Consider the following 12,068-nt stretch of genomic DNA (forward strand, 5'->3'; position numbering starts at 1 on the left):
AAATGAACAAACATAACTAAACAGAAACCGAGTCATAGATAAACAGGTGGTTGCCAGAGGGGGAGGGTAGTGAGAGGGAAGGAGAGAAATAGGTAAAGGAGGCTGAGTTACAAACTTTCAGGTATGAAAGATACAGTGTGGGGAATATAGTCAGTAATTATGTAATTTCTTTATATGGTGACAGATGACATCTAGACTTATCATGCTGATCCTTTTGAAATGCACAGAAATGTCAAATCACGATGGTGTGCACCAGGAACTGACCTAGTGTTGTAGGTCAATTATACTTCAAAAACAAATTCATACATAAGGGTGATCAGATTTGTAGTTTGATCAGAAGTAGGAGGTAGGGGAAGGGGGAATAGGATGAAGATGGTCTAAAGGCACAAACTTCTGGTTATGAGTAAGTACCAGGGATGTAATGTAGAACATGATAAATATAATTAGCACTGCCATATGTTATACATGAATGCTGTCAAGAGTAAATCCTAAGAGTTCTCATTGTAAGAAAATGTTTTCTTCCTATTGCTTTAATGTTGTATCTATATGAGATGATGGATGTTCCCTAAACTTATTTAGGTAATAACAAGTAATAAAGGATATGGTTACTCCCCACACTCTTCCTCCCCAAAAGAAAAGACATTTACTTTACTGAAAAGATTAAGGAATTAGCCAGACACAGGAGTGACTATAAGTCAATGATGGAAAGAAAGGGGGAAAAAATACTCTTTAGATCCTCCTGAAGCTGTTAATGAAGACTGGCAAAAGGATTAAGTATTTTATTGATAACTTCAGTTTCCTCACATGTAAAAATGGATATAACAGTTCCAACCTTGCATGGACCAAATACAATGAGATAAAAATGAGAGATCTTTTTTATCTTGAAAGAATGCTATAGAAATACCAGATGTCTTTATTATCATTTGACCACAGGGTCTATAGGGTGATGAATGCAGGCATCACGTATAATTTACCCAGCAGCTGACGGCTTAAATAACATATTAACAGCATTCCCCATACTGAATTTTATAAAAGAACAAATACTTATATTAAATTTCTTCCTACTTTTAATATGCTTCAAAAGCACAACTTTAAACAATCAGAAAACTAGACAAAATGGAACCATCATTTTCAGACATGAGACAGTGGGTATTCAGAAGAGAAGGAAAGCAAACAGCAAAGCCCTGTGATTTCCCCATTAATCAAATAATAGTTCTTGTTTTCCAGCTTTGAGATATAATTGAGTATAAAATTCTGTAGTTTTAAGGTTTGCAACATAATTTGATTTATTTTTATTGCAAAATGATTACCACAGTAAGATTAGTCAACACATTCATCACCTCACGTAAGAGTTTTTTGTGTATGTGGTAAGAACGTTTAAGATCTACTGTCAGCAGCTTTCAAGTATGTAGTACAGTGTTGTTACTTATAGTAATTAGGTTGTACATCACACCCCCAGAACTCACCTTATCCGCGGGAGTCTGTACCCTTTGACCAACATCTCCTCTCTTTCCCCAGCAACTACCATTCCACTGGGTCTGTGGCTTTGGTGGGTTTTTTTCCCCTAGATTCCACATATAAGTGAGATCATACAGTATTTGTCTTTCTCTGACTTATTTCGCTTAAGATAATGCCCTCAAGGTCCATGCATGCTGTCACAAATGAAGGATTTTCTTTTGAATAATAATTAATACTCTTGAATAATAATGAATGTTCCATTGTGTGGGTGGGTGGGTATACACACAGCACATTTTCTTTTTCCATTTGTGTGCCAGTGGACACTAGTTTGTTTCCATGTCTTGGCTATTGCGAATAATGCTGTGAGGCAGTGATTTCTTTCCTTCAGATATATACCCAGAAGTGGGATTTCTGGTTCATATGGTAGTTCTATTTTTAATTTTTCGAGGAATCTCCATACTGTTTTTCAGAGTAGCTGTTCATAGTATTTTTGGAAAAAGGAATGCTAACTACTGGCCCTAAGGAGATGCACAGATGAATAAAATACTTTCTATCCATATAGATATATACCCATATATGCCCATTATATATATGCAAAACTCCACGAAGCTGTTCAGTACATTCTTGCTCTGTCACACTTACCATGTCCTCTTAGACAGACTTGGTGGTATGGAAGATGAATCCTATTCACAAGATGATGAAAAACTTATACCAAAGTCATAGTAATTTAGAATTCTTTCTTGGAGCAAACAGATACAGGATGCAAGGGAAAGTTAGGTTGATTTCACTGACCTTTTAAAGGGAAACCAATGTAATTTCCTGCTTAAGGCTCTCACAGCAGGAGGACAATGTAGCAATAATAGGGGACATTTAATGAGGCTAAAACCCTTCAGGCTTCCTAATTAGCTTGCTACAGCATCAGTGATTTTTTTTTTTTTTTTTGAATAACCAGGAGCCAAAAGTACCAAAAACAGGCCTTTACTTATGATTTCTAATTCAAATCATAAGGATTTTGCTTCCTTAGGAAAATTTATAAGACCTGACAGACATGCTACTACTTCTCTCTGGAGTTTTCAAGAATGGGGGAAATTCCTAAACCGATTATCTTACTCTTTTAATAGGAAAAAGTTTCCTGAGAGGATTCTCCCTCTCACCACATCATTGAACCCTTCTCGCCTGGTTGCAGCATACATGGCTTCAGTAGACACATCACTATCACATCTGTGACCTGAAAACAAAAGAGATGAACATTACTTGAAAAGGAAGTAAAGTTCTGGCTGAAAAGCAGGTCTAGAGTCACATTTGTGGCCAATACTAAAATTTCAGGAGATTGACCTTAATGGAGTCTCTTCTTTACATGCCTTGGGACTAACTGACCCGTCAGGAATCAAGAAAGAGAAGAAAATTATGAAGAGGGAAATTTCATTTGTTCACTCCCTCATTCATTCATTCACTCACTATGAGTTATGATGAAGAACAGTGTGAGTATAATGCTAAATTGACAACAGTAAAAGGATCCACTAATTTACTTCTCTAAATCATTAACATTATCCCAGGCAATAATATTTTTTGTCACTAACAAGTGAAAATGTTTGAGAAAACTTCCTAAAAGTCCAAAACACAGGCACTTTACCATATTCTAGCCCATCAAATCTGGCCATATTCGATGCCACTTCCGACGTGCACAATACGTGGTAGCACACAATTGAGTAGCTGGTATGGGGCAGGGAGACTTCAGTTACTTTGGCCCCCTCAGACTCAAAGAGATTAGCAGCTTTGGACCAAAGAGATTGTACTTCACTTGACAATTCTGGCGTAAGATACTCCTAATTGGAAAAAGTCAAAACAGAAATCAGAACATCCAAATAGATGGTTTTAAAAAAATGTGTACCCCAGAACCTCTGGCAATATATTAGAAAATGATTAAATTGTTAGTAGGTAGCTAAAAAGACTGAACTAATTTAAGAGCATTTATGGCATGACAAGCACAATACTAGATATTGTGAACTGGATACAATAATATTAAAGACTGGAGATCTGGTTGGAGAATCTATATTTATTAAATGTTCATTATGTATCAGGCATTCTGCTAGATGCTTTCCAAAGGTTCTCTCACTGAACACTTTTAACAGTCCTATGATGTAGGTATTATCATCCTTCATGTTATTAATGAAAAGTATTGAGACTAGAGAAGTTAAGTAACTTTCCTAATGTTACACAGTAGGCAAGCAGAGGATCCAGCATTCCCAACTAGGTCTGTTTCGCTCTAAATCCTTAAATATAGGCACATCTATTATCTTAATTGAAAATTTAAAAGATTTTACAGTATTTCTCTACAGCAGTGCTCTCAACTGGGGGCAATTTTATCCTCTTCCTCTCAACCAGGGAACATGTGGTAACGTCTGCAGACAGTTTGACTTGTGGGGTAGAGGGGGTAGCGTAGGGGTGGGGCTGCTACCTCTAGGGGTAGAGACGAGTGATGTTGCTAAACATCTTACAATGCAAAGGACAGTCTCCCAGGACAAAAACTTATTGCTAAGCTCAAAATTAAACATTTAAAAGGTGAGTGATTTTACGTATCTCCTTTCACATGCTCAGGTCACATAGCTAATAAAAGTGGCAGAGCAGCGATTCAAACTCAACCAGTCTGTTTCCCAAGTCTGTTGTCTGTATTGGACTTGATAGAACTTTTGTAAAGCGTTACCTTTGGAATTCCTATACATAGTTTGCTCACATCTGTCAAACTGGGAAGCGTAAATGGTTTAACAGGATCTTGAATTGTGGTAGAATCTTTGGGATCATGCCCAGCTAGTACACCTGTAAGTAAAAGTATTTATGAGTGACAGACATTGTTTTTCAGTGAACTGATAATGCTTTGAAACTATATGGAATCGTATAAATACCCAACACAGTGGCTGCATCATCCACACATCTGGTTAAGATTCCTGGCACATCCATTGAATTCACCAGGGGAATGAGACCATGACGAGAAACTAGGCCATAGCTTGGTTTTAAACCAACAACCCCGCAGTGGGCAGCTGGATTTCTGGTTGATCCTCCCGTATCTGATCCTAAAGCCCTGAAATTTAAATGGAATTCTCTTTAGCAGGATAACATCTTTCTAATTATATCTGAAATCTATCTTTTTAAAATGTATACTTTTAAAGTTGTTTTCTGATTATACAAAAATAAAACATGCTCATAGCAGAGAATTCTTAAAATATAGAAAAGTGTAAAAATGTAACAAAGTATTCTACCACTTTGAGGCAAACACACTGCTAACATTTTGGCATATGAACTTTAAGTCTTTTTTTAAATGAATTTTTCTTTCACAGTTCAGGTCATTCTGTAATCATAAGTTTCTATCTCTTTTTTGCTTATGAGACTTTTACTATGTTATAAAGATTACTGAAATTTTTAAATATGTACAATATTCTATCAATTGGCAATTCCTAACTGATTCCCAATTCCTATCACAGGAATTATACAATCTTATACAAATCTTTCAGTTCTTTATTTTTTAATTGAAGTATAGTTGATTTACGATGTGTTAATTTCTGCTACACACCAAAGTGATTTAGTTATATACATATATACAATTTTTAAAATATCCTTTTCCATTATGGTGTATCCCAGGTTACAGGATATAGTTCCTTGTGCTATAGATAAACCTTCTTGTTTATTCTATATGCATCTACTAATCCCAAACTCCCAGGTCTATTCTCTGTCTATAAGTCTGTTTCATAGATAGATACAATTTGTGCCACATTTTAGATTTCACATATAAATAATATATTATGGTATTTGTCTTTCTCTGACTTACTTCACTTAGTATGATCATCTCTAGTTGCATCCATGTTGCTGCAAATGGCATTACTTCATTCTGTTTTATAGCTAAGCAGTATTCCATTGTATATACGTACCACACCTCTTTATCCATTCATCTGTCAATGGACATTTAGATTGTTTCTATATCTTGGGTACTGTGAATAGTGCTGCTATGAATGAACACAGGGGTGCATGTATTGTTGTGAATTATAGTTTTGTTTGGATATATGTCTAGGAGTAGGGCTTCCCTGGTGGCTCAGTTGGTAAAGAATCATCTGCAATGCAGGAGACCCAGGTTCAATCCCTAGGTTGAGAAGATCCCCTGGAGCAGCAAATGGCAACCCGCTCCAGTATTCTTGCTTGGAAAATCCCATAGATGGAGGAGTGTGGCGGGTTACAGTCCATGGGGTTTTAAGAGTCAGACACAACTTAGTGGGATCACTGGGTCATACGGTAATTCTGTGTTTAGATTTCTGAGGAACCTCCATCATGTTCCACAGTGGCTGCACCAACTTACATTTCTATCAACAGTGTAGGAGGGTTCTCTATTCTCCACAGCCTCTCCAGCACTTGTTTTCTGTAGACTTTTTAATGATGGCCATTTTGACCAGTGTGAGGTGGTGTGGTACCTCATTGTAGCTCTGATTTGCATTTCTCAGTAATTAGTGATGTTGAGTATCTTTTCATGTGCCTACTGGTCCTGTCTTTTTTGGAGAAATATCCATTTAGGTCTTCTGTCCATTTTGTGATTGGGTTGTTTTTTGCTGTTGAGTTTTATAAGTTGTTTGTACATTTGGAGATTAAGCCCCTGTCAGTCACATTGTTTGCAAATACTGTCTCCCATTCTGTAGGGCTGTCTTTTCGTTTTACGGTTTCCTTTGCTGTGCAAAAGCTTTTAAGTTTGATTAGGTTCCATTTATTTTTGTTTTTGTTTCTGTTGCCTCAGAACACCTAAGAAAACACTGGTTATACATACAAATCTTATATCTTCTTTCAATAGCAATTTTATAGTATGCTTATACAAACTAAACACACCCCTCCCAGGAATTCAGATACAGCCATTCTGCTACCCCATTTAGAATCATGACTAGAAATGTATTCTGATTTATTTAAACTGTTATATTGTTGTGAAGTAGAATAACTGCATAGTAGAGTACTTTGTAGGGAGTTCCCTGGCAGTCCAGCAGTTAGAACTCTGTACTTTCACTGGCGAAGGTCTGAGTTCAATCCCCGGTCAGGGAATTAAGATCCCACAAGCTGTGCAGTGCAGCCAAAAATAAATAAATAAATAAAGCACTTTGTAATAAACACCTTTAAACATAAATCTTTGCTCATGTATCTCTAGCTTCTAACAGTTTATGGGTCAAAGGGTCTACCTGTCATTATAAGTTCTAAATATATTTTGTTAAATTACTTGTCAGAAAGGTTATGCCAATTTATATTCCCAATTGCAGTGAATCACATTGTTTTATCTTTCATTCCCTGGTGGCACAGACAGTAGAGCATCTACCACACTGTGGGAGACCCCAGTTTGATCCCTGGGTCGGGAAGATCCCCTGAAGAAGGAAATAGCAACTCATTCCTGTATTCTTGCTTGGGAATCCCATGGACAGAGGAGCCTGGTGGGCCACAGTCCATGGAGTTACAAAGAGCTGGACACGACTGAGCAACTTCACTTTCACTATCACTGAATACTAGCAGTTCTTAAAATCTCATTATTTTGATAAAAGATTTGTTAATGTGCATTTTGAGCAATTTTTCACCCTTATTTGTATTTGCATTACTCAACTATGAAGTGTCTGTTCATTTCTTTGCTCAGTTACCTATATAGTCTGTGTTTTCCTTATTAAAAAAAAAGAAAGACACACTTGATATTATGCTAAGTGAAACGAGTCACGAAAGCACACATACTGCACAATTTTACCTATATGAGGTACCTAGAGTGGTCAAATTCACAGAGACATAAAGTAAAAGAGTGCTTGCCAAGGGCTGGGGACACGGGGAGCAGGGCAAATGGGAGGTTTTTAAGGAGTACACAGTTTAAGTTTTGCAAATGAAACAAGTTCTAGAGACTGGCTGAGTGATAATGTGAATGTACTTAACACAACTGAATTGTATACTTTAAAAGGATTAAGATAACAAATTTTAATTGTATGTATATTTCCACTGTGTATATTTTCCACAATTAAAAATTTTTAACTATCAGGAAAAAAGGTTTTTCTGATTGGAAAACTGCAATGTCCACTATAAAAATTAAAATACTCTATATGATCTATAAAGTGAAATTTCTTATAATCAGTCCCCAGAATTACCATTTTTTATGTATATTTATCCAGATACTTCCATGCAACTAATATATTCACATATGTAATTGTTACGTTTAACAGAAATTAGGTCATACAATACACATTGTTCTGCAACTTGTCTTCCACTTCACAGTGTATTTTGGATTTCTTCCCATGTCATGACATAGTGCTCTAACTCATTCTTTTTAGTGGCTGCATAGTACTCCTAGTCCTGTTTTTAAAACTATTATAAAAGAAACAAATCAGAACACCTGACAGTCGGGGCCCATTCCCTCTCAGTCACTTTGGGTCTGAGCCCCGCTGAGTACACTCAGACTGAAGCTTTGGGCTGAACAAGGCTCAGGGACTGTCACATGGTCCTTGTGCTCTACAGAAAATGCAAATTAATTGCCTTTCTTACCAAGTCCTCTTGAGCCACAGAATCAGATTGCTGCTTTCACAGTTTCTAAAAGGACACATTTTCTTATTAGGATTCCCTGACAGCTGTGTAAAAGTAAAACCTACATTTCCATAGGAATTATGTGTCAAAGTGCCACCTTCTCAAAGCACATTCAGAAAGATGAACACTAAGTGGGGTGATGAGGATAGAAAAAAGCACCTAATCTTGCAATCCTCCCTTGTCAGAACTCTCATTAATATTAATGTGGTGCTGTAAAATTCCACAGAGATAAAATGAAATGGTTTTACTTGTTAACAAGATTTCAGGGAAACTAAAAAACAAAAAACATGTAGAATCTAAATCTCCATAGCTCTAAAAAAATATAAATAATTTATTGATTGCAATGCCTGTGAAACAGCTTAGTTTCAGTGGATAATTAAGGAGAGATAAAATACATATAGTACTACTAAAGAAAACATTCTATTTGGTTAAACTGAAACCAATAAAATAAATATAGTAACAGCAATATTTATTTACTCTTTTTTAGATGGTTAAGAAATGCATTACAAATGAGACTTAAGACATAAAGCATGATTGATGAATTCAGAATACAAAGTATGACAGCTGAACAAATCATCTCCCTACAAATTTGAAAAAACTTTACTTACTGATATATATTTTTAGTTGCAGATTTATAAAAACACTTCTTAAAATATTCTATTTTATAGATAAATATTAGCCTTTTCTTTCCTTCCTTCCTTCCTTATTTTTTGGCAAAGTTGGGTTTAGCTGAAGGATAAATCACAGCTAATAATTTAGCTCAGTAGCACTCAACTAAAGCCAAGGTATGTTAATCTGTAAATATATGTATAATCAGTGAGCAGATACCCAAATAAATAATTTTTAAAATGAAATTCAATTAAGTCTGGTTAAGCTAAATGATTTATTCTTATTCTAGAAGATCTGTAAAATCATGTTTTAAAGGAGACCAGATACCACACAGGAAGGGTTTAAATGTCTTAAAGTTAATGTATAAAATATACATATGTGTACTGTATAGTTGAGGGTATTTCTAAGATACAATTTTGATGCACTAGTGAGCACAAATAGCTCACTAAGGAGAAATAAAAACACCAAGGTATGAATGAGTCAATTGTTGGATTTTGTGTATGGTTTATGACTATCTGTATTGGGTTGGGTTCTAAAGTACAGATAGAAAAAAATATCTTACGCAAAGCACGTGAACGCTGACACGGCCGCCGCACTTCCTCCTGAGCTTCCTCCGGTTATAAGCCAATTTGAATCCTCATTCTCACTGTGAGAGTTTTGCTTCCTCTTTTCTCTATATTGTTTTGAATAACTCCACGGGTTTTTAACTGGTCCAAATATGCCATCTGTGCTTCCAGATCTGAGATGAAGAAGTAAAGCAAGATATCTTAATAAAACTCTTTTTATGTGATCTCCTGATTACATTATTTGCTTCTAACACTGTATAATCCACTGTAACTTGAATCAGAAAAGGTAGGAAGGCTGCTGAGTTGTAGCTTTCTTTAGACGGTTGCAGAGTTGAAGGATGAGAAGTAAAAGCATTTGTGGTAGAAAGTTGGAAAAAACCAATCTGTTAAGACAAGGAAATTTTTATCCCAAATGATAATCCAATTCAGCGTAAGATGATTTTCTTCATAAATTAAGGTCTTCCAATTGAAAAGTGTCACAAACATCCAAACAGTTAGTAAGTAGTCTTTTGAAGGAATTCCTCTTTTAATCAGAAGTTTTAAGAGGGCGATTCCCTGGCAGTCCAGCGGTTAGGACTCCACACTTCCACTGCAGGGGGCACAGTTCCCACCTCTTTTTGGGGAACTAAGATCACACAAGCTGTGTGGCTCAACCAAAAAAAAAAAAAAAAAAACTTTTCTGGGAGATATTCTTAGTGAATGCTAATAACCTTTTTTACTTTTGAAAAAACTTCAACCTAATAGACAACTTACAGAAATAAAAACAGTATGAAAAAACATATACCCTTTACCCAGGCTCACCTGTTGTTCACCTTTTACCCCATTTGTTTTATCATTTGTGTGCTCTGTGTGTGTGGCTGTACATATTTTTCCTGAGCTACTTAAGGGTAAATTATACATATTATGGCCCGTTACCCCAAATACTTTAGCTTTTCCTAAGACAGAGAATAGTCTCTTACACAGTCACAGTATAGTTATCTCAGTAAATTTAACAGCAATACAATACTTTTATCAAATCTACCACATGTAATCCAATTTTGTCATTTGATCCAATAATGTCCTTTATAGCATTTTCCCTTTTTCCAGTACAGGATCAAGTCTAGAGTTAAGAATTATATTAAACTTTTCTCTTTAACCTCTTTAACTTTTTTCACCAGCCAAGAACACTGAGTTGTTTCCTGTTTTTAGCAATTTGAATAAAGCTACAATAAATATTGTAGTGAAAGGCCCCAGCCAGCGCTTCTGTATAAACATAAGCCTTCATCTCTTGGGTAAATACCTAGGATTGAGATTGCTGGCTCTTATGGTAAGTGTATGTTTAACTTTATAAGAAACTGCTAAACTGTTTTCCAAAGTGGCTATACCATTTTGCATTGCCTACCAGCACTGTATGAGAATCCAGTTGTCCATCCCTGTCAGCACTTGATACTGTCATTTGTTAAGCCATTCTAATTATTATGTGTATGTACTTCAGTGTGGTTTTAATTTGCATTTCCTAAACGACTAACCATGTTTGATGTGTTTGTCAATTGTGTATCTTCTTTGATATACGATTTTACATCTCTTTATATCTCATTTTTTTAAAAAATTGGTTTTCTTATTATTGAGTTGGAAAAGATTCAATATATACTGGATACTAGTTCTTGGTCAGATATATGTCTTGCAAATATTTTTGCTAAGTGTGTGGCTTGTTTTTTCATTTTTAACAGTGCATTAAATACAAAAGTTATTTATTTTAATGAAATTCAATTTACCAGTTTTTAACTTTACAGACTGTACTTTATGTGTTCCCTCTAGGAAATCTTTGTATAATTCAAGGTCACAAAGATTTTCTCCTACACTTCTATGAGTTTAAGATTTTAACTTCTTTAGCCTCTTTTAATCTGGAACATTTTCACAGCCTTTGTTTTTTTTTATGATACTGACATTTTAATAGAAGATATCTCATTTCAGATTTGTCTTTTGTCTCCTTGTTATTAGCTTCCGGTTACACATTTTCAGCTGGAACAATGCATAGGTGATGATGTTCCTTCTCAGGGAAGGAGGTACACAGTATGACTTCACCCTCATTGGTGATGTTCATGCTGACCAGCCATTCAAGGCAATGTCCTAAAAACCTAGGTTCAAGTTTATTCCCACAGATTTATTTATTCAACACATATTTACTAGATTCTAATAGATACCAGTTTTGGAGAATCAAGGAATCTGCTTCTATGAAACAGGAAACACAGACCAAGCAAATATTACAAACATTACAAATGGGGAAATAAAAAGTGCTTCTGATGAAAACCTAAATGTTTTCCTCATGATCAGGAAAAAGGCAAGGATATCTGCTCTTATCATCTTTATTCAATATTGTACTTAAGGTCCTAACTGGTGCAATAAGGCAAGATAAATAAATAAAAGTGTCTCTATTGTAGGCTACAAGATCATTTACATAAAATATACCAAATAATCTATAAGATCAGCTAGAATTAATAAGGGAGCTTAGCAAGGTCACAGGATAAAAATAATAGGTTAACAAAGAAAAATAAATTAATTTCTATGTATTCTAACAATGTTAAACAATCAGAAATTGAAAAGAAAATTACATTTTCTGTAATAGTAAAGAAACATGAAATACTTGGAGATAGATATGGCAAATTATGTGCAAGATTCATATACAGAAAATCATATATATTGCTGAGAAAAATTAAAGTCTAAATAAATGGAAAGATAAAGAGTCATACATCAGAAGGCACATATTAAGATGTCAATTTTCTAAAACCTAATCTATAAGTCAATACCACCACAATCAAAATCCTATCAAGCTTCTCTGTGAAATTATTAATTCAATTCTAAAACTTATATGGAAATGCAAAG

At 35.2% G+C, this 12,068-nt stretch overlaps 1 protein-coding gene across 1 annotated transcript in view; it reads right to left on the reverse strand.

Moving 5' to 3' along the window:
- The window catches only part of QRSL1 (glutaminyl-tRNA synthase (glutamine-hydrolyzing)-like 1), a 32,684-nt gene that overhangs the window by 5,647 nt on the left and 14,969 nt on the right, over positions 1-12,068 (reverse strand). Inside the window, exons 6-10 of the mRNA XM_010856700.1 lie at positions 9,203-9,379; positions 4,362-4,537; positions 4,163-4,275; positions 3,092-3,284; positions 2,569-2,686 (exon numbers count right to left, since the gene is read on the reverse strand). Of these exons, the coding sequence (XP_010855002.1) occupies positions 2,569-2,686; positions 3,092-3,284; positions 4,163-4,275; positions 4,362-4,537; positions 9,203-9,379 (777 nt within the window). The remainder of the gene's footprint in view (positions 1-2,568; positions 2,687-3,091; positions 3,285-4,162; positions 4,276-4,361; positions 4,538-9,202; positions 9,380-12,068) is intronic.

The sequence above is a fragment of the Bison bison genome, unplaced genomic scaffold (assembly GCF_000754665.1).
Source record: "Bison bison bison isolate TAMUID 2011002044 unplaced genomic scaffold, Bison_UMD1.0 scf7180017864373, whole genome shotgun sequence".
Classification (NCBI taxonomy): Eukaryota; Metazoa; Chordata; class Mammalia; order Artiodactyla; family Bovidae; genus Bison; species Bison bison.